Source organism: Lonchura striata, chromosome 3 (genome assembly GCF_050655825.1).
Source record: "Lonchura striata isolate lonStrDom1 chromosome 3, ASM5065582v1, whole genome shotgun sequence".
In the NCBI taxonomy this organism is placed as follows: domain Eukaryota; kingdom Metazoa; phylum Chordata; class Aves; order Passeriformes; family Estrildidae; genus Lonchura; species Lonchura striata.
Window position 1 is genome coordinate 60,948,622 of NC_140705.1, and position 27,415 is coordinate 60,976,036.

The window sequence follows — 27,415 nt, forward strand, 5'->3', positions numbered from 1 at the left end:
TGCTATGACAGGCAGTATTCTGTTTTTCACATGACTGCTTAGGTGTGTGCTTTCACAATGACATCACAGTTGGCTGAGGACATGGTGGAACAATACTGAAGTTCATCACTGCCTAAATTAAGGGCAGGTGACTTGCACCCACCCAGATTTATGATTTGGATGTCAGCTAGTGGATACCCAGTAATGGCTTAGATAGAAAATTACACACAAACTGTGGCACAATCTTCCTTATTAAGGTGGAATGCTTCCATGATATGCCAAACAGCATTCTAAGATGATCTTTGTAGATACTAAATTTGTTGAGATTTGCATTTAAATTTTTTTTTTTTTTTTTTTGAAAAAGTAGGTGTTAAAATTACATGGAAAGTAGTTTCAGGTCCTTCTAACTCCAAAGACAATCACACTCATTTCAGAGCAAGGACATGACTTCTATTAAACAAAAAACAGCCTTTAGAAAAACTTCAGGAAAAAGAGAGCCCTTTTCATCTGACTTGCAACCTACAGGTACTTCATTAAATTAACTTCTGTAAGGACTTCTCATGTAAGTTCTCTTTACCTCCTCTTGCTAAAACAAAAGAAATCCTTGTCTTGCTAAGCAGATGAATGACTGCTTTTGTTTTTTATCTTTTCCTTGGAATTTTACTACACTCCAAAGCACTGTTAAGGTTACTGCAGTGTTTCACTGATTATAAGAGGAACAAAGCAATTCTGAAATCTTTTTGACTCCTTTCCTATTGCCTCTGTTTAAATGTCTTTCCTCTTTAGTTTCCAAGCAACAGCTGTGTCTGTCCTTAGTCCAGACCACTCCTTCAAGTGCCTTCCTCTGCCTCCTCTTTATTCTGCTCTCATCCCCTATAGATGTTTGGGGCTTTTTTGTTTTTCTTTTTTTAAGGACTTTAGGTGTAAGCACAGTACCACTTAATCAGTGATGAGAAACCTAGCAAAGAACGTGTGTGCTGGCTTTAGTATGACTGTCCTTTTTGGTAAACCTCAAAATCATATTCCACCCCAAAGCACTGAACAGTATCTGTTACTTACTTATTCCATTGACCTTATTTCCTGGTACTGACTCACCTCAACAGACTTGCTTCTCAGATTTCCTTTTCTGTTTTGCTGTCAGGAGTCATGAGTACTGGGTGGTCAGTGTTCCAGTTAGCACCGAATCAGTGATTACACAATTATGACACAGGCAGATCCTGCTTAAGCTTGTCAAACACATGAAAACTAGTATAGCTAAAGGAAAATACTGAAACTTTTTTTAATCTTACAGATTATTTCTATTAATTCTGTTAACAGACAATTCTAGAAAATGAAGGCTTAATCTAAATGTGTATACTGTATTGGTACTTAAGCTTTCTGAGCAGTGATCAAGACTTGCATATTCAAATACTTCTTTATTCCCTTCTCCAAAATCACGTCAATTTACCAATTAAAATACATTATAAAAGCCTTCTTCCAATAAAAACAAGTGTTTTGAATTTTCTGTACATTAAAAGACTTCATCTGTTAGCTTGTTTTCAACTGTTAGCTTGTCTCCATCTAGTATTCACAAAACTATTGAAGGAATATTAAAGATGTTTTGAATTAACCAGTAGTCAGGCCACTCCACTGATGTTTGTTACCACGTCCCTTCCAGTAAAAGGTTAACTTTTCACATAGAGGCAGAAGATTGCTCTGTCTTTAACATACAGACATAAACCTGAGGGTTCTCTTATGAATACAGAAAGATTCAGGGCTGACTAAAAATCCTATTCATTTCATTCAGTTTAAGGACCAGTCACTACCAAAATAATTAATGTTCACAGTATAAACATTTAAGTTCACACCAAACCTACAGATTTTGGCCCTCAGCTCATCTTTAGGAAGTTTTTATAACAATAGTAGTGGGCATTAAGTTTGTATTCCAATTAAACTAAGTTTAACACAAGACCTGAAGAAGAGTACTCCAGAAACACCAAGACAGTGACTTTCCGTAACATACACTTTTTGTCCAATCTGCTGTTTCTCTGTCATCCTACTCAGACTGAGTACTTCCAGCAAAGCCAATTCCAATGGCAACATTAAGGGCCACTGACTACTGTAACTGCAACACTCCTTGTGACAGATTTTATGGGAATGTAAAACTCAGGTTAGGTAACAGCAATGTCTGGCTGCAGAAAAGCTTCTCAGACACCTTTACTTTCAAAAGGCTCCCATTATAGTACCAAAACAATAAATAATCTACCCAAAAAAAAAAAAAAAAGAACCAAGAAGGAGTGGGTGTAAACTTCTTGACTTACAAAACTGTATTATACCAAGGAACTATATTCAACAGTCAATACAAGAGAGAAAAGACATAAATGAAAAGACAGTTTTGTAAACTGAAATAATTTAATAGAAGAATCTAATCAGATCAAATCTGTAGTATTCTGCTGATTTGTTAAATACATTCAACAAATATATAACTGTTCAGTGATAACTTGTAAGAAAAATATTCGTAATTTTAATACATTTCTACTGTAATGAAACTTTGCAGCAATTGCCATGTCACTCATGACAGAATAGATATCACCAATACATCATTTTATATAGAATTTCACTTCAGGAAAAATGACAAGTTACTGGGTTTTGCTACAGTGAGATTTGAACAACCCTCTTCGAGCAGGACTAGCAAAGGTGTGAGTTAGCTGTTCCCTTTTCAACACAAAGGAAAAATTAGGGATATTTCCACAGTAAGTTTCTCAGTTTCATCAGGACAGCTTCAGACCTTGCACATTTTGTTTCAGATTGAGCAACTCTTTTTCTTGTCTTGTTTTCTCCTGTTTGAAGATCAGCTTGTTGGCTTTCTTCTCCATTCTGCGCTCCTGTACATAGAAATAATGAGAAATTTACAAAATAGGAATTAACATGCAAAATCAAACCATTCCAATAAAGTCTTCTAGATCATGAAAATAAGAGCAATCTGGACAATAATATTATTTATGACACTAATTATTAGTAGTCAAATTAATACATGTACCACCAGGATAAACATCTTTAGTTAGCCAAAGCTTCTAATATGTTGGCAATTTCTGTTCCTAAATAAAACAGACAGGATTTCACTGTGGCCAATTAGGATTTTCCACATTTCTTTCAGATAGGATGTTTCAGATCACACAAAGTGAAAAGTAACTATTTCTTTAGCTACTCTAGATTGCAAGGAAATCTGATGTTCCTTCAGTAACAGTAACAGAACCAAAGTTTTGATACTGGAAATCAGTAAGGCAAAAGTGTGATGTTAACTTTCTTTCCAGTAATTTGGTTTTTTTTAAAGACGCAATAATTAGTCCTTTGAGACCAGCAAGTTTTTCCCATTACCTTCAGACAAGACAAGTGAGTTTTAAACAAAGTTTGTAAGACAGAATTCAGGTAACATGTTGCAAGGTTTCATTTGCAGTAAGGCGTACCTTCCGCTCCTCTCTTATTGCCTGTTTTCTGGCTTTGCGATCCTCTTTACTCTCAGCTTTGGAACGAGGTTGTGTTGATACTTTTGGCAGGTCACTGCCATTTATCATTTGCATGCGTTCCACCTGCTTAGCAGTGAGACCCTTCTGAGGCAGGATGTGTAGGGGAATTCCAGTCTTCTGAGAAATTTTTATTGGTTTGGGCTAAAATAGAGTGCATACAAATTAGTGGCCCCTAGTTTTCTCTCCAAGAAGTGCATATGGCACTGCCTTATTAGCATAAAAATTTCAGATCCAGATTTAACAGTAATAAATGTTAAGTCTCCTCATACTATTTAACACCCCCACAAAAGCACACATTAATCCCAAAGTATGAAATCAAAACATCTGTGACAAAATCTGACCTTCCAGAACAAGAAAAACATTTTTCCCTTCTATTTAAATATTACTGAAAAAATAAAGAACTGAAGTAGTCACTTCCTTTATAAGCTTGCAAGAAAAAGGTTTAATTTCAAATTTGGGGATATCAAGCTGTGCTCTAATGATGGGGAACAAATGGAAGACCAAAGAACTAGAATAAATTGCTCCAGACCATAGGAAAATAAACCTGAGCAAATACATGGCTGTGAGACACAGATTACAGAAAGGTCTCTCACAGATAACAAGTGAAATTCCTTTCTCTGCTCCTGCCTAGCTATTATAGAAACTCTGAACTGACTGTTTTCCTTCTAATAAGAAAAAATATATCCAAACTCTTCTTTAGTGAAGAAATAATACCAGAGCCCTCCCCCACCTTATTTCTGCTCCGTCTTTTAAAATAGATACCCATTGAGAAAACAAACACATTTATCTCAAGTTTTCCAGTGTTATTCATCGGAGTAAGTTTAATAATTTTACCTTTGATGGCTCCTTAATAAGTGTTGGGTGGTTATATAAGTTTGAATAGGTACCTAAGTCACACAAAGAAAAAAGAAAGTATCAAGAAAGGCTTGCAAATCAAAATTATGAATTGTATTGCTAGGTTTTGGAAGTGCCTCCTTTTGTGCTCAGAGAATAAACCATTTTACCTGAAGCACTATCAGGGAAGTTCTGAAATCACCTATCATTTACTTTGAAATCCTACAAACAAATAAACTCCAAAATACTCACTCAAAATGGATTCACAATCCCACTTTTCTTTCGGCTCCTCAATAACTACAGTTACTATTTCTTCCTTTTCCTCCTCACTTTCTTCATTTGCAAGAGAGTCCAAATCTTCATCAGGTTCAAGAGCATCCAACTTCACACAACTTTTTCAAAGTTCAGAGAACAAAAAAAAAAAAAAAAGTTTTATCTCCTATTGAAAATGTAAAATTATGCATGCCTAGACTCCCTTAAGTCAATCTCAATAAAGCTATTTCCAATTAAATTTGCAGCAAAAATGAAGTTTCCTTAAGTAAGCCTCCTCAAAATAAACTAAAAACATTAGGACAAAGACACAGTCAACAACAGAAGTATTTCTGCTTTTCAAAAGGACGAATGATGCTGCTTACATTAAGTTCAACACAATTTCTCCACTTAATCATGCAAATGGATAATACTTGTATGCAGCTGCTTTTGTTGTGGGATGCATTCTTTTGAGCACATGAACTTGAAATAACACACCCAAAACTTCCATATAAACAGAGGATTACAGAACTACTTCTGTGAAGCAGTACTTCTGAGAATACATACTTCTTTGCCTTCTCTTTGTAGTAATCATCCAGGACTTCCTGCAGCCGAGCATTGTCTGTGTTAATGTAGCCTTCTAACTCCACATTATCTAAGGCTCCAATCTCATCTTCATCAAATTGTTCATAAAACTAAAATAAAGAAGTGGATATCTGTAATTAGACCACATTTGTCACACAACTTCTTGATAGCTTAAAGAAGAGCCACACATTTCTTTTTATATGCCTCTTTTTCCTCTCCCCTCTCAATTTGCTGAACTGCAAAACACATCTGCAGTAGGATTTACTCCTTACTGTGAATACTCTTTCCACATGGGACTCACAGTTATCTTATAATAATATATAAACCAGCTTCTAGAAAACGTTTTTTATTCTGAGGCATTATTTCAATCTATGCCTTAAGAAGCCTGTCACTGCTCAGAACAAAAGTTACACTCTATTTCCATGCTCTGTTCATGAATGTGTACTTCACCAGGGACCTGAAAATGGCTTGCTGTGTTGAACTCAGCCTCTCAGACAAAAGTGCAACACTAATTATGAATGCTCATACAGCCACAGGAGTAATTTTGTTTATCTCCATCAGTGCTAGGCCTTGCCATAGCAATTAACACTACAGCCTAGGTGATACAAGTCTCTAAATGTATCCAGTATTAAATGAAAAATACATGCAAAGAGCAGTAGCCTGACACCCTGACTGCTAGAAGCGGTAAAATCTGCACAGGTACACAGGACCCTGCCTGATGAAATGAATCAATAGACAAGGAAGCATTTAATACCCTTCACAGTTACACTCTGGAGCAGCCTCACCTTCTCAAATCTGTCATCCAATAGGGTCAACTGCTCATTCCGTCTTATTACTGAAGATGTCATAGAATATTCTGTGAAACGACTCCTGGTTTCTTCTTGCATAAAAAGGAATTCTTTTGTCTGTCCATTAACCTCACCATCTGACAAAGGACCTTCTGAATCATAGTCTTTATCAGTACTGCAGCTATCCTTTTCATCACTATCATCTTCCATATCTTCCCATTCATCTTCATCCCCAGCATCTGGTCCCCTGAACAGAAGCACAAAACGGGTTTAGAATAATACACGGACCTTTACATCTCTTACCTGTGCTGGGTTATCTGAAACAATGTGGCAATAACAGATTTAAATATTGAGTGAGACACTTGTCTGAGAGCTGAAAGCATTGCTAGCTGGATCATGCATCTGTGCTCTGAGACTGAAGTTATTTTTATATTCAGCTGTACATGTCAGAGCAGAAAAATATCAGCTGCACTCTTGACTATTAAAAGAAGCAAAATGTCTTACTGTTCATGAAATTATGAGAATGATACCAAAACCTAAGTAGATAAAATGCGGTGGCATATCACATGAAGCATTTGTAAACATTTCAGAAACACCCATTAGCCTTCATCAATATTATTAGTGATGTATGTTACATGTAATAGATGACAACATTTTAAACAGTTCAGGAACACTATTATTCCAAACATGGCATATAATCCATGACCTCAAAGTAACAACTGAAACCCATCTCTTGAATAATATAAGAAACTTCATTTCTTATCCAAGTAACACAAGGTAATACTTTTTTCAACACACTAACATATTTAATTTGAAATCTGAAACCACTGTGGCTTCCCATACCACCACATGCAATATCAAATAGCATCTCTCCTATTTACATAACAAATATTTCAACAAAGCTCTATCTACCGCTTCTGTGGTTTATTTGCTTGTAGAACAAAATCATCTTCCAGGATATTTTCTGGATTGTCAAAGTCAAAATCATCATCAAGAGCTGCAACAATATCTGGGTCAAAATCTAGCCGTGGTCCTAGAAAGTTGAAAAAACAAAACATAAATATTTATATTTCTCTGACAATATAAAGCTACTTCCCTGGATAAAAAACAATCCAGCTGGACTGTTAATTTGCAGTAAGGAAAGCTTAACTCAAAGAATCAAAAAATCCCTCAAGAATATTTGTAGATCAGATAGAAGCCAGGGCATGTCACCAATCTCTTGTCAATTTTTATCACTCAGAAATAAACATTTCCCAGAGGTCTTAAGCTTCCATAAATGCATTTTAATATAGAATATTATAAAGAAAAAATATCCAGGTTAAAGTACCACATGATCAATGCCCAGCATTAGCTCCAACCCTAAAATTCCCTACATTACAAAAGGTTAAAAAGTGTTTCTCTGCTGCAATTAGCAGAATTGTCTTTAGTATCCTTCTGTCAGGACAGAGACAACTGCTGCAGTTCCTTACTGTTGTGAAATATGGAGATGGCTGTGGAGTCAATGTCCAGTGCAAATATGGATACATAACAAAAACCTACTCACAGCCTGAAACACTGACATAACACTAATGAAGGAATGTAAACATTACTTGGCATTTGAAAATAAACTGACTGAAAATCCAGTCCCAGACTTCGATTCAAAGACACAGAATAAATTACTAGTATTATCTACAGTTCCCCCTGTTATTAGTTTTTATTTGCTATGTAATAGTAAGAGCTCATGGATTCACCCTCTTCAAGCAAAGCTAAAGAACTCTTGTTAGTCAATCACAGAATTAAGTCTCAAACTGAAACATGGGCCTCTCACAGATCATTCCTTATGTCTGTTACTGAGCCTGTTCTAAGCCAAAAAAAAAAACATGACATCACAACAGAAGCCTTAATTACCACCTACTTCCTAGATGGCAATTCACATCACAGAAAGGTGAAAAATACCTGAAACAGGAGCAGCTTTATTTAGCAAGCCCACATCCTCTTCAAACTCTGTGGCAAATACTGAGGAAGGCAACTTAATGGATGGAGCCTTAGAAAAAGAAACAGAAAAACATGTATTTGTTCTCAGTTTCTTATTTAAGCTCACATTAACAAAATCATGCAGACACTCCTGTGAGCAAGAGAAACTCTGTGAGCACTACTTAAATGTTACAACAAGTGCTGTGTTACCCATGGCAAAATTTCAGAGTTACACAATGATAGCTACGTAAAGTGCTGGCAGCATCAATTCTCATGTCATTATTCTCCAGTAGAGAAACAGTATTTTTTTACATCTCTAAAGCTTTTTAGAAAATGGTTGTACAGTAGGCACACTGAAATGTTGAAAGTTTTTTTGGCTTGTTTTGAAGAACACTAACACATATTTGAATTCACCCCCTGACTGAAAGGCTTGTTAAAAGCTTCACAACAAGCACATCTAACCTAACTTTAAACCTCATGTAGTATCACCAAGCTGTATCTGAAGGGTACTTCTGACCAAGGCAATTAGTATTGACTAAAATTACAGTATTTGGTTAAATCAAACACCCTCAGCTACAAGTGACTGGCAATGGCATGCTTCATTGTTTCAAAGCATTTACTGCTTTTCCACTCCAATGTGATCCAGCATCGTCAACTTCTACATGTTATGCCAGCAATTGAAAAGTTTGGTTTTATTCCATCTGGCTTCTATTACATTCCCCTTTAAAAACATGGTGTGCTGATAATCCAACCTGGTATATTCTTAACTCCCAGAGCATTCAAAAGTTCTAAAAAACGTTAAACACAAATACCCACCCCAGAAAAACACATGACTTGCTCAAACAAACACCTTTGCAAGCCATCTCTGTAGAAAAAAGTTTGTCATGGGTATCTGAAGTGTTTCAACACCGTGCTAGCAAAATAATGTTCATCAGTAAACTCTGGTTTGTTGGCTTCTGGGTTTACTTGTAGGAAAGTCAAGCTGGTTGTGAGTCAAAAGGATCCTTATACATAAATATAAATATACATATACACACACACACACACACAATTAATGTGTCTAGAGAATGTTAATGCTCCAAAGAACAGTACTAGCTTTTAACAAAAGTACTACTCACTGAAATTCTCTGAATTTCATCCTCTATGTGGCCCTCACTTGTGATGACAATTCTGCTTTGCTGTCCACGCACAGATGGGACAAGCTCAGAGGGACCAGAGGCTTCTTTGAGGTGCTGCAAATAGTCATAGTCATCATCAAAGAAGACACCATACTTGCGCTGCTCTTCCCTTCTTTGCTCCTCATGTCCCTAGGAAGCAGGGGGGAGAAGAAAATAATCAAAAAGAATACATTTAGTTACTCAAGTCCACTTAAAACTTACTAGCAAAAGGAAAAGCAACACATCAACTGAGAGTGTCTGACTGTTCAAGTCCTCTCTGCACTCCTTACCGTAAGTCACAGCCAATTACAATGTTGTAATCAGCTGGTTCCATGTCTGGGTGCTGTCTGAGCAGAAGCTTCCCATCAGCAACCATAACCAACAATGCCTATTTTATCACAGTGACTCGGGCAAATTTTGTTGTTGTTGTTGTTTTTAATATATTTACTACATTTAATACATTTACTCTAATGCCTGTTAAGTCACCCTTCAACCATCTGGCAGTAACTCACAACTATGAAATTCCCTACAATAGCCACTTTTTTTTTTTTAAATAAGCCAAACTAAAAATTACCCTCTGTCGGGCTATGTTTTTGAACCGTATAATTGCGTATCAACTTTTTCCCCCATGGTGTTTCTTATCTAAATAAACCTCAGTATTAAGAGTGAGTATTTACTTTCTGTGTGGGCAGCAGAACTCTCTGGGGTGCAGTATCATCAGCAGCAAGAGGATCCCTCTGACTTCGGTGGACTAAGTGAAATGTTACTGCTTTCTTCTTCTCTATGAAGGGCTTTTTCTTCTTGTGAGGCTGCAAAAGGAAATTTCATTAACTGTTAACAAAAAAATTAAATATCAAATGCACCTAAAGAGAACATGTAGTGTGCTGCTATATTAATTTTAAGGCAATGCCTTATAAACACAGGCTTGGAGGCAAAGCATAAGGAGACCAGCGGGAGATCAACTCATCTCTCCCCACACGCACAACAGACATTTCGAATGTTCTAACAGCAAACGCAGCTTATTCAGCTGCAAAATGGCAATACATCGAACACTAAACATCTGATAACAGCACACACCGTTTAACATACAGCCCTAGAAAGGAATTCTGCAACACACTTCATCCAAGAAACACGGGAAACTGGTAAGGGAATCTGGACGCATCTTGCTTCGTGAGAGTTCTTCAGGCGGCTGCTCCTGGCGCAGCAATTCAGCCTCAGTCACGAGCACCGTGCGCAGCACACTACCCAGGCACAGCTCTAACTTCGAAATACACATGCGGCCCGGGCCAACAAACCCCCAGGTATTCTCAACTGGCTGAAAGCCTTTCCTTCGAGTTATCACATCTGACCCGGAAAAACACTTCTAGCAAGGCTTTACCTACCTCACAAACGGCGTGACAGCCCATATAGGATACATGGGGGCGACCCTATTGCTCTAACCTGCCTTCCCCCCGGCAATTCCGAGTCCCAGCACGGCACACTCACCATGGCGCTGCGCCCCGGCCGCTCCCGGCGTCCCCAACCCCGCTCGCTCCCACGCGGGCCGGGCCTCAGCGCCCCCGGGCTGCGCCCTCCATCTTGGCACACACCACTGACCAGCGGGGGGAAGGGGATAAGCGGCCAGTCCGGCCATCTCTGGCAGCTTTTGTTTCCCAGTTAAAAAAAACCCAACAAACAATGAGCCTTTTATCAGACTGAAATAATATTTTGGTAAAAGAGAAGCCCAGTGGACCTAAGCAGGATGCTCGTCGGAGACATATTTTCTCAGTTCTCCCCTCAAAATAGTGAGGAATGGTTCGGGCCGGCAGCGTCCCCAGCGGCAGCGCGCGTGCGCAGCAGCCGGGCCCGGGCCGGTGAGGGGCGGGCGGGCCGTGGGCGCCGAGCCTGGAGGACTGGGAGTGAATAACGCGGGTATAACACACTGTTTGGCCTGTTAATAACTCACAAATATTTGAGTTCTTACTTCTGACGAGGAATGGCTGGGGGAACTGGGTCTGGTCAGAGGAGAGAGACTAAGGGGGAGACCTCATCCATGTCCATGAGTAGCGGAAGGGAGGGTATCAAGAGTTGGGATCCAGGCTCTGCTTGATGGTGCCCAGCAATAGGACACGAGGCAGCAGGCAGAAACTGGTGCACGGGAAGTTCTGCCCGAGTAGAAGGACGAATCTCTTTTATTATGCAGGTGATCACACAGTGGAGTAATTGTCAGAGAGGCTGTGGAGTCTCCCTCGCTGGAAATACTCGAGAACCGTCTGGACACAATCGAGTGCCATGTTCCTTAGGATAAACCTGCGTGAGCAGGGAGGTTGGACCAGATGTTCCACTATGGTCCTTTCCAACCTGAACCGTTCTGCACGGTGTATAAATTTTACCTACACCATGTAGCAAGGCTGTGCACAAACACACGTACTCACGTACAGGCTCCTTGCTAAGAAAAAGAGAAGTATGCTTGGTATTTTAAAATCTGCTTTGTGACTTTTCAAAAGAAAGTGTAAAACACAGAGGGGAGGATTTTTTCCCCATGTATTTACAGGCAAATAAAACAGTAACAGCTAAGAAGAGGTTTTTACTGAAAATTCAGAAAAATTATCCACATTATGTGTGTATGGATGCAGCTAAATATAGATACATGCATGTACCTTAAAAGTATTAGCTTTAGTCACATTTGGGTGGATTTCATTTGTTTTCAGTAGGTGTCACTAAAGCTCCAAAAGAATCCAGATTTTCATTCTTCTGGCTGTTTTCTGAAGTTTTGAATCTTTACCAAGTTTCATCACACCACTCTTGCAGAAGTGCACAATCTAATCTGATCCACTCTATCCGGAGTATTCGGATGTACCCGGAGGATTCAGATTATCTCTGCATATATCTGTGCAAAGGCTGGACTTTCCTCTTCCTTGTGAGAAGTGCCCGGTGAGTGTCTCGTTGCTGTCAGCCGTGTGCGGGTGTGGTGCACACCCCGCGGCAAGAGGAGAGCAGCAATGACCCCTCCTGGACCGCAGCCTGCGAATGGATTTTTCATGTCTGCACCCAACAGCAACAACTCCTTGCATTATGTCTGTACTGCCAACCCAGCGACAGCTGGAATGGCAGAGCTGGATTTTCACAAGGTAATTAAGAACAGACTCAGTCAGCTGTTGAAAACACAGTACTTAGCATTTATTTGTGGGGTAATGATGTAGGATAGATTACTCCTTATTGCTTCCAAGTTCCTGACATGCCTCTCTGGCATCCACAGAAGTGCATGTACATAGACTTGCTGACAGGATTACACTTCACAATCCTCTAAACCTGGCACCTCCATATCTGGTGGTGGCAGTACTGTCATTCCACACACCCCAAATCTGGTCTAGGAGCATTGTATCAGTTTGGATGTGGGAAAAAATTAACTTTTGCTCTCAGCTCTGCTGTTAGTCAGCTGTTTCCTAAGTGTAAGATAAGTTTACCTGTTAAGCCTCAGTGTTTTCTATCTTTCTTTAATTTATATACTCTCCCTGAATTTCCTGGTTAGATTCTTAAGTGTTTAGGGGAAGGATATGTATTATATGTTCACACAGAGATTAAAACAGGTTCCTTCCCATATCACAGAAGATTGCTCATTTATACTAACAGTAATACATCTGTATACTACAGGAATACATCTGGGGATGAGTTTGAATTTTGGATTAGCAGCAATAGGCACCACATTACCTTCTTTGTTGATACCTGAAGGTGACTCATCTCTTGATTTATATAAAAATTCAATATTTAGTATTACATATATGTGAACTTTGTATGAGAGAGTCTCTCAGAGACTGCTTAGGCTTCTCATTTCATCTGAGCCTTACAAGGCCATCCATCTCACTGCATTCTCTCACTGGGTTCTTTGCAGAGACTACAAACAGAACTCAGCAAAGAGCATCTACAGAGACTGAGGGGGTAAGTGCTCAGGTCACTGACCACTTCTTTTATGCTTGCAGAAGAAAAATGGTCAGTGTTGAGTCTCACTGTCAAGGCAGCCACTTAAAAGATAATATGCTGGAAGCACATCCTTAACATAATCATCAACTTGCCTTCTGTGTGAGGAAATTTATACTCACTTTTTCTCTTAGTTCTTGCAAAGAAGAAATTATTTCAAAGTAATTAAAATCAAAAGTTATTGTCAGTCACTTTGAGAGTTAAAAGATTGGCAGATGCACTGCTGACTAGGCTGAACCCTCAGCTGTGCAGATCAGTTTTGTTCCTGTGCAGAGGGTGTATTTCCACTGTAAATCTGCTGCCAATGAAACTGGTAAGAAACGCTTCTTGCTGATAAAAAAAAGGGGAAACTGGGAGCATGGATTATGTCTCCAAACCATTGAGCTACAACCCTAACTTTGTTTTTTTAAACCAAGTGTCACCTCTTTGAACACACCTCTCCATGAATACACCACACACATGGAATTTACCAGATGTGTTTGAAGGATTGCCAGAATTCAAAGGAAGGTTTCAGCTACCTTTTTTCATTTCCATGAGGAGGGAGCTTAATTTGGCCTCTGAAGGCTCTCTGAATTTAACTCTACTATGTGTGCCTATGTACATGCTAGAGAGTCAAGAAGAAAGTACTTTCAGTAAAGATTTTCTGAACAATTTTATAGAGGTGATTTATAACATTTTCTACTTATAAATATTCATTCATATATATCTATAATTCAAAGAGCCAAACAATTGTCTAAGGCACTTGGAACTGTGCCCAGCAGAGTTTCCTACAGTACTGTACAACTAGGCAGCACACTTTCAGTTTCCTTGTTTAATACAAACACCGTAAGACAAGCATAACATATGTGCTGTATATACCCCCAATACATTCTTTATGTTTTCCAGGGGATGATACTGGAATATATTTGCATGTGTGTGTGTGTGTGTGTCTGTGTGTACACACACACACATATTACATTATAGATAAAACCTCAAGAAGCAGCTGTCATTAATTTGTAACAGTTACTTGCATTCACAGAGATCACACACCTCTGTAAAACACAGTATCAGATCTGCCACTTCTTTAGAGTTACCCTGTTCAATCACACTGAACCAAATAGATGCATTCATTTTATAATTGTTACATAAAATCTGCCCTGCATAAGCTGAAAAGTTGTCGGTATTGATTCTCCACAGCCTTCCATCTTTTGAAAGTAATGAAACATGTGGAAAGTACATTTTAAAGGGACAGCAATTCTAAGCTGATAATGTTTCAGATACATTTTTTGCAGTTACCAGTAACTATTTAGCATGACAGGCAATGGGGAACAAGGCTTGAATTTTATTTGCCTTACTTGTCTTGAAAATGGGAACATTTAATGAAATCAAAGGAAGTTACTTAAAGAATAATTTTTCATTATTTTTTATCAAATTTCTAGAAAAAATAAAGTCTAAGAACTGGCCCAGTGTGTATGAAGAGGTGACACTCTGGATGCAAAATTTTTATTCCAATGAATTAATGTGAAAATTCCATTTCAGGTGATTGTGGCTGCCTTAGAGTCTATTCAGCAAGTAAGAATCTTCTGGCTGTACTGGACCCTTGGGAGACTGTACTGGAGCTCAGCAACCCGCACTGGTGTGGATGTGTGATGGAGCCCACCTTACTGGAGTCATCGCTCCGCAGTGGCCGTGCGGACTTGCTTGGAAGGAGTGCAATGATTCCTACTGCTCAACCTGTCCTGGTGTGCTGCAGCTCTGCCAGAGAAATAGAGGTTTGTGATCTCCCAGTGTTTAAGGTGCAGCTGGGTCCAAAGCACGGCACAAATGTGACCATGATTTACTGTTTGAGCTATTGTGCCCCAGAATGCCAGGAAGGGACACAAACTTACCAGCTTTATCAGCTCCTGTGTCCACAATGGGGTCTGAGCTCTGCAGTGTTCTCGTGCCTCTCCCAGATTTCAGTTTGGTTGTAAATGTTATTCTGGGGGTATTTTTAAGGAAACCCTCTCTTCCCCGCAAAACTTAAGAGCTATTTTAACAGTTGCAGGCAATTAAGCATGTGCCATCCTCACACCCTCCCCCCACTGCTGATACGGTCGAATGCTCATTCAAACAAGCCAATGATATTTTTGTTTCATACCAACTAAAATAATAATAATCCAAAACACAGTATTTCTTTAATTCCAAAATTTATACAAGTTTTCAAATCAATATACCACCACACAAAGTGAAAGGAAGAGAAGATGTTTAGCAACATTTTAACATTTTACTGTATCATAACAATGTTCAAATATTGTTAAATTTGACATAGTATTGCAAAAATTTTTTAAATATAAAGAATTTATGCTTGAACAAGAAGATACAGATAATGCCATTGCTTTCTTTGTTTCTATCCAATGTAATACGTAGCTTCTAGAAAATATTGGTGAAATGCTGTATCTAGTTTATATGAGCTTTATTTCCATTAAAATCTTGAAACTAAATGGGAACATGAAGTGAAACAAGTAATTATTAAAGTTCACAAATAGAAACCTGTTTGAACATTACAGCAAATATATGTTAATTTCACTCCATTTCTCCCTTTCTCTCTATAGATACAGTTTAATAAGTTTTGGTGGGGCTTTTTGTTCCGATTTCTGTTAAAAAAGAAGTTTCAAGCTATTCTGGAGACTTTTTTTTTTATTTGACCTTCAAAATATTTTTGTATCAACCTTATAAAATCTTTCCGAATATATTTTTTTCTTTTAATCATAATCTATGTCCCATCAGTGAATATTGCAGTGACCTTGGTATAATAAGAATACAGATAGCAACAATAATGGAACTAAATGTGGAAGAACCTAAAGGCAGGAGGCAAGTTTACTCATATCTGTTTTTTCACCCTGAGTGTTTCCAGTTTAGTTTACAACAATGGCACAGGTCTTAACTCCTGAAGATCATTAAAACCAGAGGACGTGAATGTGTTAAACACACGGTTCATGTGCACCTGACAGTCTCATGCAAATGTAGGCTTTTAGCTTGGTTCATCATTAAAGCATTAACAGACATTAAGACAGGGGTCAATATTCTGATCTCTGCTTGGGTTGTCAGCAGTGCTCAGACAGGGAGTTTTGGTTGATTCCCAGGCTGCCAGACTGTGTTTTCAGTCTGTTGCTGGCTGGATCTTCTTGTGCTTTATGATGATACAAAATCAGGACTCAGACTGTGTTTTATAGTCAAGTTAAGTAGCTGTTAATTTGAAACAAATTCTCTCATGTAGCTGTCGTATTATTAATACAGGTCTGAGTTTGAAGGATCTCTGCAGGAAACCAACCACTCATTTCACCTGGAAGGAGAGGTCTAATGTCTATAATATCAGGGATACTTCTTCATTTCACAGCTTTCATTTGGATTTCAAGTTAAAAAATGGGTGCTTGTGTGATGTGGTTTTTCCATGTCAGCACTGAGGTTGTGGTGCTTCTCCAAGAAGTGCTCAGGTTGGCCCAAGCAAATGGTGGGGCTGTCCTGCCCCACACCACATCAGAGGTTGGTGAAGTTCACCACAGCAAGGGACATGCACAACTGTAGGTAAATGATAAACCCAACAAATAAATGCAGTCTTGTAGAACTACAAATAGCCATGAATACTTACAACGATTTTGAAGAGATGTTGCTTCTGGTCCTAACATGTTTCAAATCACCAGCTGAAATGGTTTTAGCTTAAATAATCATTAGCATTTAATTTTTTTTGTACTTGTTGAGAATATATAGCACAATTAAAAAAAATCCAGATAGACTGTATCTGAGTTATAAAGACTAATATGTATTACCTGAAAGAAGAGAGAGATGAGACACTCCAGAACCATTTCAAATTTTTATGTGAAGAAGAAAATAGGATTTGATTAAGCATTCCTTCTTTTTCACCCACAGCAACATGCTGTGATCTGTGATTATACTAATAAATATTACATGTGAAATCATTTCAGAAACCACTACTTCAAGCTGCTCATTTTCTCTTTCTGTGGATGGTGGAACAGAGGTATCGTGTATGTAAGATTTGTCATATATTATGGATGACATTTAAGTGATTCATCCAACTTGATAAAAATTATCGTCCTGATCCCTCTTAGCCAACTGGACTGTACTATACTTTGCATGAAAAGTGCCATTTTTAATTTGCATGTTTAACATATTTTTCTTTTTAACTCTAGAATTTTTAACTCATGAATTTCTCAGGACTTACCCTGATTTTTCTCTTCTAGAAGGTAGGCAACACCATAACAGGTATATGGTGTAATATTTCCAATGGGTTGTTGATGCAACTGGAAAACATTTGAAATTATCAATACAGAGGACTAGGAGAGGCAGCAGAAATTGACTTCAGGCTTCTTATAGCAAATTTGCTTCGCTGCACATGGTGACATACTAAATTCTCATTGTTTTTTGTTGCATGGACAACACTTTACAGCTTTTTTTTTTTTCTGCCAGGTGATGTTTAGAATACAAAAATAGTATATTCAATTCTATGTCTCTGTGTGGATACAATACACTATGTCTAGTTTGGAGTTCTAGTTCTGCTACATCTTATAATAATCTTATGTAGTATACTACATAAGTTCCCATAAAGGTAACTCTTTTTGTCCAGTTACATAAATGTGCTTAATTAGTTTGCTGAACTGTGGGCTGCACAGTGCATCTGATTATTATCAAAATAGTAAGAAATTAAAAATTAACTCAGCATCTCTACCAAGGCTAGAGTCATGCAACTAGAAATGGCTTGGAGGCAATACTTTGAAAAAACCCCTCCAACCCTGAAAGGAAGATAGGGAAAGCCTAAGTGATACCTCACCTACATAGCTTCAGCTTGAAGAAGTCTGAGCCAGAGGTTGTATCCTCATCTTTGTGTTCTTGCTTTTAAAACAGTAAGATTGGCACATGACTTTCCATCCATGATCCAGGCCTAGTATAGAGAAGTCTTCTTGCAAAGTAAATTTTTTCACTTCATCCTAAGAGTTTAATGAATTTTAGTTTGCTTGTGTAACCTGTGTGTACCTTGGCATGATGGTGAAGCTGCTGTCTTATATAAAATATTTATAGTCTGACCTTACCTTTGTCCAAGTTATTCTGCCTATGCAACAGCTGTCTTTCTGTCTTTAGCATCTTGGCTGCTTTCAAATGTTTCAATGTGATTAATGCAACACTGAGATCTATTTAATTGTTCCACTCATTTCCTTTGATGTGAAATACTGTGTTTTATATTTCAAAGCCAACATAGTAGACCTTTGTATGATTTTGGACACACATTCCTAAATTTGGCAACATCAGCAAAAAGAAATTTAAGTGGAACTATTCTAGTGTAACTTTAAGTTTACTCTTCAAATTCTAAAAATAAAAATTAGCATTCTACCAGAATTGCTGACAAATCTAATGCCCTCCTAATTCCTGTATGATTTAGTGCCAAAGAAGACATTTTCACTGCTTCCTTGATGTCAAAGTGGTATTTCTATATTTATAAAATGATGGACTTCCCAGAAGCTTATTTTCTGCAAATGGAATCCTAATGGCTCTTATTGATTCCATTAAAAAAGGAAGGTGCTGCTTCCTTTTCTTTGCTACAAGCATGTAGATGGCTTTTTTTATTTGGTTATTGATATTTTGTAGCTTGTGCATCACTAGATTTTCACAAAAATGTAATGGATCCTAACAGTCATTTAAATCTTACCTTTTTAAAAAAAGGTTTCCCAATGTCTTTAAAAATAACAAGAGTTACAGAGAGTGACTGTTGGAAAGCACTCTTCTGTTACTAGAAGCGCTCTTCATTAAAATAATCCACCTAATTTATGCAAACCTGGTCTTGTTGTAAATAGCTCTAAAGAGGGATATCTAATTTTAGCCACCAAATTGCCTTCCTGCCTTTAGGCTGACATCTCTAACAACAACCTTTAATTTTATAAACTAAACACATTCCACAAGAATCTATCACAGGTTTTGAGGTAAAAATCACATCTACACAGACCTTTTATTGCCAGAAAAAGAAATACTTACACTTCATAATTAAAAACTGAACAGGACACATAAAAGACAAAAATAAATTGTACTATGTACACACATTAGAAAGGATAAATAGCAAATATATTGTAATACTGCATTAAATGTATGCATATGTGAATTCCAGAGCCTCCTCCCCCAATGTTGTGTACACTAATTCAAAGGATAAATAAGTGCTAATATAGGACAGAGAATTTCTTAGTGTAAACAATGCCACAGGCTTTTTAATAGGCCTTTGGGCCAACTTAGAAAAAACATGTATTGCCTTTCACACTCCATACCACTTAATTTTAATAGTACTCTATTCACATGTACAATTTCAAGATAGTATAAAAAATTAGGAATCTAAGAAGCATTCTTCACACTCAACAAAAACAGGCTGGAGATAATACAAGGATTTTTCTTTCACTTTTAAAGGACTACTAGCTGAAGACATACTGATTCGTCTGGGAGTTCTTCCTCAAAGCAGTGCAAGAGTCCTTAAATGTAAAAAGTTACATTAGGAATCACTGCTCAGGCCTATTAATAAAGACTTCTGTGCCTAATTTCAATTCTGACTTTGGGTTCACACTAGCATGATGTCAAAGTTGTCACCACTGCCTGCCATGGATGACAAAGATAATGATCCCTCTGGTTTGAATGGCAAGTGACAGACAGCAAGGAGTGCTTCTAAACACAAAGCATTTCGTTGCATTCATAGTGTCACATTATTTGTCCTTCAAATCCTGCTTATGTATCTTTGAAGATCCAGAATATGTCAACATTAAAAAACCAAAAAATATATTACTTGTTCTGTATGAGTGTTCCATGTGTTTTCCTGAAGCATGCGCACTGGGATTTAAAAAAAGACAGTTGAGTTATACTAAAACTAATTTCTGGCAACTGTATGTACTGGCACCAAAGAAAATGATAGCTCTTCCTAAAGTACTGATGACACAAGGACTTATGGCTTGCTGCAGCCACTAAAAAACCTACATGCACAGTTGCTTACACTCTGTTTCTTTTTAAAAATAATTATTTCCACTGGCCAAGTGCATTGTTGGGCAGTCCCATCCATTCCACTTATCTCTGTGGACTAACAAACAAAGCCTCTTTTCCCCCAGCTCTCCGTTCTTTTGTCACCCCCCCCACACCCTCTTTGTTGCCCTCAGTCCCAACCCCATGAAACCCAATGAGATCCTGGCAGCAGGCTCTCCAGCGATTGTCTTCAGCACTTCCTGACTTGTGGAGCTCTTGACAAACAAGTCCACTGGCTTGTCCATGTGGGCTGGCCACAGAACCGTGGTTTGTCTGGACATGGACTAACGCTTCCTGTGGGTTCTCCTCCTAGACTAATCATTTGTCCATTGACAAGAACAAGGGCCACTTTCTTCATTAGCCTCAGGGTAAGCTGTAGCACACACTCATACTCAATCAAGTTCCAGTGCAATTTCAGGTCTTCAGGATGCAATGATTTTCCCAAAGAAAACTGTTACTTGAAATATGGGATGTGGTCAAACAGTTATGGACGATGAAACCTGAAAAGATAAATTAAAATCTTATAATTATGTTATTTCAACTGACAGTGACACTGATCCTCATCCTGCTCTCATACTTGTTTCCTTTTGAGGGCCAATTATTCCTGATTTTCCTGATCTGTGTTGGTTTAGAGTCAGACCTGTTATTTCCTGCTGTCCATCTCTCGCTACTTAGAAAACCAGACATTTGGTGTGGCTCAAGCACTGGGGTGTTGCTGTCTGTCTGCCAGCGTGGTCCCTGGCAGAGTTTTGCTTGGGTCAGCCAGTGCTTTCAGGTACTGCCTGGGCATGGTTGGGGTTAGCAAAGGACAGTAGGCAGGCTGGGTATGGGGGGACATCACCCTGTTTTGAGGTGAGAGGAACAGGTTAACTGCATGGATTCAAGCTGTGCCAAGCTTGCTGGCCTCAGGGCCAGAGAAGAGTCACCAGTCTGTTTGCCAATACAGATTGAGCTACAATTGCATCCATTATTTGGAGATGCTGCCAGTAAGTATTATCAGAAAAGCTTTGCTAAACCATAAAAATTAAAATTCTGGGGTTTTAATGCTTGTGTGAAATGAGGCTAACAAAAATTTTGTATTTTCTTTTAAGTAAGCAGCAAATTTTACAGCATTTCAGATGCTTTCTTATTAACAGCAGTGAACTGAGGTACATGAAGACCCAAATATACCTCACTTTTTTAGGCTTTTAGGTAGGGCATGTACATCACTCCACATTGCCTCTATGATGACTAGAGAAGTGGGTTGCTCCAAAAGGTGTCACCAACCCTTTCTATAATAAGTTAGAAACCTACAGCAATTGAAATTCTAAATCATGTTAAATGTTAATGAATCCAAGGAAAAGGGTAAGGAGGGCACCAGTATCAGGTTTTCAGTGTATAGACATATATCTCTGTTTAAATGGCTTTCAAAATGCATCTGTCCATGAAGTAGTAAAAGATGCAACAGCTTGATGCATCTGCACAATAAGTTTACCTAAGTTTATGTTTGATACATTTTCTCTTAATAGTCCCACACATTATCCCTGTAAGTTGATTCAATACAATACAGGGATGCATTTCTCAAATGAAGGACGTGTGCACAAAGCCTGACATTCATGATTATACAGCTCATCTGCTAAAAGAGGGTACAGAGGATTGCTAAAAAGACACTGGGGTTTTGTATTTTGTGGAAAAACAATATACTGGACTATATATAGCATTTTCATTAGAAACACTTAATGAACACCTGCTAATATGCTCCTCCCAAACTTATATTGACTTCTCTATTTTTAGAAACTAATTTTCTTGGATTTTGTTATGAAATAACAGAAAGAATCAGTCTAAATTACTAGGACTAGAAAACCAGTCAATTGACAACCATTACAGTAAATTATGAACAATGAAACCCATTGTTCTTTCTTTTCCAAGTTTGATATAAATTTTCAACATTTTGAATATATTGTAAGAACTGACTATAATATTAAATAATCTATATTTAATCTGCAATAATATAGAAAACCATATACTATAAACTATTTTTGTTTAGTAAACAGCTTCCTTGTCTCAGTCTATCACAGAATAGCCTTTGCTAAGGTGCCAATGCAAGTGCCTTTTCGTTGCATTATTTCAACAATCCTGAAAATAATTAACGTATGATAAGTTAATTCTCTGTCTATGGTTTTCTTAAATCACTTTCGTTGTATCAATCCAATATTACATAGCAGAAAGAACATAATTTTTAATGAGATGTCTCAGAGAAAAGGGGATCTCTTTTTATTTTCAAAATTGCAATTGACTTAAAACATCTGCATATTATTCTGCTCTTAATTAGCTTTTTCTAGTGTTACGCTTCTGACTTCTGTGTAGTAACTCTGCAACATGACCAGTGAAACAAAAGAGCATGGATAGGGAACATAAAAAAACTGGTTTCCCTCAGGTTGAAATTCTTTCAGCTCTCTATAGAATCATTGCCTGTGTTTATCACAGTTTGGCTGTGCCTATTTTTTACTCCATTTTCAAAGGCCCTCTTTGAAAAAAAAAATTCACTTTTTTACTGGTTTGTTACTCCACAAGATTCCTGGTTCAGCTTTCAAGAATCCAGTTGTAATCAGCATCAACTGTTCTCAAAGCTCATGAAAAAATATCCAGTTCTTTTTGTATGAATCATGCCTGTCAGTACTTTGGCTTCAATATTGCAATGCAGCTCAAGAAGCACAACAATGTAAGCAAGTGGTTGGTTTCTATACCTGCTATTTTTACTCTCTCCCTTGTGATGCTCTTTTTTTAGAAGTAGTATTTTTATATATTCTGAAAAAGATATATTATGTGCTACCTAAAGAGAAAACACATCAGAAGCCAAATGAAAAAATACTTCTCCATGTTTGAAAAAGACATTTTCTAGTGGTCAGAATGCAATGCTCCATTAAAACCCTGCATCCTGGTTCATCTTCTGGCTTATGTTTGCTGTCTGTGAAAATGGTTTGAATTTTTTAAAATGGATTTGTTTATGTTGTATCTACACAGAAGTGACTTTAAATTATTATTTTTTTAAAAGCTTCCATGTTTTGGTGAGAAAGAAATCACTGAAGTTGTGAAATCAAACAGTGAAGCATATACATAAAACACCCATCATGAATTTTCTTTGCGACACATTCTTTAATTAGGCGATTCCCACTCACTAGTTCAGATCCTGATTCTGGTTGAAACAGTAGCAGGAAACAGAAGGGACCCAGTCTTAGACAATTGTTTTGGTTTGACATAATTTTCTGCAGAAGCAAAATGTACTATGTACACAATTTTGGCCAACTCTAACATCAAGTTCTGATTGCTGGTGGCAATTTTCAGCCTTTGTAGCTTCCAAGAAAAATGAACACATGCCATGGAGATTTCAGAAAGTGTGTCCCTCCCCGTAGGAATAATTCTGCCAAATATGAAGGCCTGCTAAAATCTGTGGACACTTCAGAGCTCCTTAAAAATAACAATGCTTCGGACAACATCTTGGTGTTTGATCCAAAGCGGAGAACAAAAAAACAAATCCGCATTAACACATTAGAAGTGGAAACAAGGGAATCTATCTTGTTCCCCAGAAACTGCTGCCAGGAGCTTAAATGACCCTTAAAAAGCTCACCAAAAAAGCTCACACTGGTGAGCTTTTCTGAAGTTCAAAACATCATCTAATTTTCACTTAGGAAATGCATCTACACAAATATATACTTTAATGAGCAAGGGAGTGCTGCCACAGAAGGAAAACTCTTATTTCATGAGCTTGAAGATTACTGACTTAATCTCTAAGAGCTGACAGGTTCTTGCGCAGGATTATTTTTTTAGATTCCCCAGACAAGTTTTTTCTACATAGTGACCCATCCATTGCAGTCGCCTGCACTACTGTATCAGCTAGAGATGGCATCAGCAGTACTGGGAATTCCAACAGAATCAGTGGTGGGATTCAAGGGGACTCATGATAGGAATCCAAACAAATCATGACACAACTTGCAGAGAACTTGCAGAAAAGCAGAGGGTTGCTCTCATACTCATTTCTCACACAAGAAGAGGGATTCACCCACCTGGTAAATTGCCGACTTTCCTCATGTACTTCCATTTCTGTGCTTTTAAATTCATTCAGTTCTTTCCGTATTGCTGCCTAATAAACAATAATGATATATGCAACCATAAGAAGTATGAATTTTCAGGAAAATAAAGAGTCTGAAAGAAACGTGGCCCTACTATTGCAGGTACTTTACAGTTCCCATTTTTATTTTCCCTCATTGTAATCCACAGCACTCACACATTTCTGATCATCAACAGGAATGACTTTTCAATTACAGCTGTTCAAAGTACTCATCCACTACAAAGAAACTCAAAGCATCCAGCACCAGTAGTAAACCAAGAAACACCAAATCAACTGCAATGGGTGAACCAAGCCCACACTGAAACAGACCACTCCTACTGACAAAAATGGGCAAGGGGTTGGATTACCCTGACAAATACTTGCTGAGTAGGCAGACAGGAGGTGATTCTATCTCCAGGCACAGCCCTGAGGAGCTGGTGAGTCACTCTGCCAGCACAGGCACTATGTGCACAGCAGGGTCCTTATATTTCCCCTCTGGAGACAGGACTTCAGAAATGCAAGATGAACAGCTTTTTTTTTTTTTTTTTTTTTTTTTTTTTCCTTAAGTGGAATTAGTCACTAGGTTTGATTAGTTTTATGTAAAATGACATGAATTATTTGGACCTTTCAGGCTTGGGTTTTCAGTTGGCAGATACTAAAGAACAGCAGAAATTCAGTACAGTTTGTAAATGCCTTGTTGCTTATGTTAAGAGACTGATAGGCAATTTACTGCATCAAGTAATAAATACAGTTTCTGAAATATTCTAATATATACTATAAGGAGGTTTATTTCTATGCCACACACCTTCCTACCTTCACTGTTAAAGGAAACAACAGTTTATTCTTACTGATTCTTTTCTTTCACCACTTTAAATAAAGACAGTACCATTTCATTAATCCCTAAAGAAATGTCATCTAGTGTGCATACCTCTCAGTGCAGAGCAGACAAGCAGCATGATAAAATTATAGCATCACCAGGTTGCAGTCTTATAAATAAGAAACTTTGTTTTAAGCAGGGGTGGTTGTGTTTAGCCACAACAGCATGCTTACATGAGGCTGCTGTGAAGCTAGTAAAGAGACAGTGATTTCTGAGCATGAACTCAGTAGCAAAGACAGCAGAGCTCCAGGTCTGTAATATAGCTGCAGCAGAATTTTCTGCTCCTACTGGAATAAGATGAACAATTTCTCTGGGAAAAAAAAAAAAAAAAAAAAAAGGACAAGGGAGTTTCCAGGAAAAAAAGTAGGTAGGAAACTCCATTGTTTTTTTTCTAGTGCAGTTTACCCTGGTTAGACCTCTGTCAAAGTGGAGGTGCTGGGTCCTCTAACCTCCCACATACTCTGTGAGGACTAGATAGTGCTCATCATCTCCCATAACCAACATCTACAAACACTTCTGACTACATTTTTAACTATTTCACCTTGACCTGATACAACTGTCAGATGAGCTGACAATTTTTAAATATTAATATTACAATAAATAAGCTGGAATAAAATCAGTGCTTCATTACCCTTAGCTAAAATAGAGTGGGTTCTTGCACACCACTTTTCAAGACAAGCACATCTCACAGGAGTTCCATAAAGTCCATAGGTCTTTAAGAGTGCTTTAAGAGCTAGTACTTCGGGCTACCTGAATCTTACAGCTCTCCCTTCATTAAGTAGTATAGGAGGGAAATATAAGAATACTTTGTGGTAATATTTGACTAATATTTTTTTAAATGACAATCACAGGATCATTTGTCTCATCCTTTGTACTCAGGCACCAGGGCTATATTAACTGTAGGATGTTAGGGGCAAATTTCCCAAGAAGCTGTGCTGCATGCACGTGGTCAGTTCCCACACTGGTGGTTATGGCCAAGAACCTGGAGGAGGATGGAGCAGCTTCTACCTTTTTTTCACTCAAATGAGTGGCAAAAGCAACTCCTGGTAGCAGTGACACAGACTTTTGCCTTCCAACTCCTGCCTGAATTCCCATAGATCATGGCCACCTTTGGTAAACTTGTATCTGTCTTAGCAAGGATTTAAAAATTAGGAAAAAAAAAAAATAGAAATTCTGGCCTAAACTGTCATAATGGAGGTGGAAAATATGCTCATAGTAGGCACCTGAGTGGGTTTTCTTAGCTGCAGGCAGTAGGTGCACAGTTGCACCATGACAATCTTGCTGTCACCAGCAGATGTCATTTGTGATGCTGGCATCAAGAGAATGTAAACCAGAGGGAAGCTCCCCAAAAGTGACAGATGAAAGCATTTTCTTATAATTTATATTTGTGCCTTGCCTTGTCTGCAGGAGTTAACCTGGCCCAAGGCTTGTCAGCACGACGGTCGTAATCCGGAGATTCCGTAACCTCCACGTACTCGTTAAATCGAAGGATTCTTCTCGCTTGAAGTTCAGCCACTGTAGGCCTCAGACTGAGCTGTAAGCGGGAGGCAGAAAATAGTATGCTTAATAAGATGAAATAAAATAAAAGAGGGAGGGTATGATGTAATCTCAAGAGAACTTTAATGGTATTTCTAAATAGGGTCACTTTCAGGTGTCTAAAAAAAGGCACCATCCTGGGAGCACTGTGCAGGAATGGGGAGGCAGCCTAACCTGATTTCTTCAATTATAAAAATAGTCTTTGTCGGGCAGGTCACAGAGAATCATGACAGTTATCCCTGGAATGTTAATTGTGACTTTGCAACTGGCAATACCCCACTAGGCCATCTGCATTAACGGTTATACTGTGTTAAAATACCAAAAATACATGACATTTGGAAGTATCTGCCTAACAAAAAAAATTGGTTTTGACCATCTAGGGGTCATTATAATGCCAAATTGTTTTAGTCACCTCAAACAATATTCACTTTAATTAAATAAAGATGATCATATTAAGGAAACTGTATTTTTGCAGAGACAGGCAGACCAAGGATACTTATGAAAACTCCTCCCATCCTCTCCCAAAACAGATTTGTAACTGCTCCATTTCCAGGGACAATGAGCATGATCCCACCTGCAGAAGCTAAGACCACTGATGTGGTTAGAAAAGCACTGAAGGGATTTCATAGGGGTGACATTGTTTTGCTGCCCTCTCTACTGCTCTAGGGAAGAGTGGATCTACAGGTGTGGCTGCTCTTGATCATATGTGACAGGGGTGGTCATGCTATAGAGGAAAACTGTCACTTAAGCTCCCTGCTTAGAGACACAAATACGGCCAGACTGGGTATATTTCTCCAGGTGTGGGGAACTGGACAGGATGGGGCTGCCCCCAACATGGACTTTGCTTGTACTGCTTTTTAAGCAGATTTCTAATCTGGGAAAAT

The 27,415-nt window shown here is 38.2% G+C and overlaps 2 protein-coding genes across 8 annotated transcripts in view; both read right to left on the reverse strand.

Annotated features, from left to right (window-relative positions):
- Positions 1–2,351: 2,351 nt before the first annotated feature.
- On the reverse strand, positions 2,352–14,661 carry LTV1 (LTV1 ribosome biogenesis factor). The gene is made up of 12 exons (XM_021540420.3): positions 14,648–14,661; positions 10,537–10,642; positions 9,729–9,860; positions 9,013–9,201; positions 7,877–7,964; positions 6,854–6,974; positions 5,939–6,188; positions 5,136–5,263; positions 4,572–4,711; positions 4,320–4,372; positions 3,426–3,626; positions 2,352–2,843 (listed from the first exon to the last, which is right to left on the reverse strand). The coding sequence occupies exons 1-12, from the start codon at positions 14,659–14,661 to the stop codon at positions 2,730–2,732; spliced, it is 1,536 nt and encodes a 511-aa protein (XP_021396095.3). The 3' UTR covers positions 2,352–2,729.
- A 498-nt stretch (positions 14,662–15,159) lies between these two features.
- Positions 15,160–27,415, reverse strand: part of PHACTR2 (phosphatase and actin regulator 2) — a 134,230-nt gene continuing 121,974 nt past the window's right edge. For 6 of the 7 annotated variants that reach the window (XM_021540414.3, XM_021540419.3, XM_021540416.4 and 3 more), the window contains 3 exons: positions 26,392–26,529; positions 24,075–24,151; positions 15,160–20,531 (listed from right to left, as the gene is read on the reverse strand). In XM_021540414.3, coding sequence (XP_021396089.2) covers positions 20,516–20,531; positions 24,075–24,151; positions 26,392–26,529 — 231 coding nt within the window. In that variant the 3' untranslated portion in view covers positions 15,160–20,515. The remainder of the gene's footprint in view (positions 20,532–24,074; positions 24,152–26,391; positions 26,530–27,415) is intronic. The other variant, XR_014954271.1, reaches the window with a different exon arrangement.

What these genes read in the sequence shown, in the direction of transcription:
- LTV1 (XM_021540420.3), bottom strand. An exon ending in TACAAAGAGAAGGCAAAGAA is followed by an intron (nt 4,712 to 5,135) that starts GTATGTATTCTC and finishes ACTTTGAAAAAG; the next exon opens with TTGTGTGAAGTTGGATGCTC. An exon ending in GGATTGTGAATCCATTTTGA is followed by an intron (nt 4,373 to 4,571) that starts GTGAGTATTTTG and finishes TGTGTGACTTAG; the next exon opens with GTACCTATTCAAACTTATAT.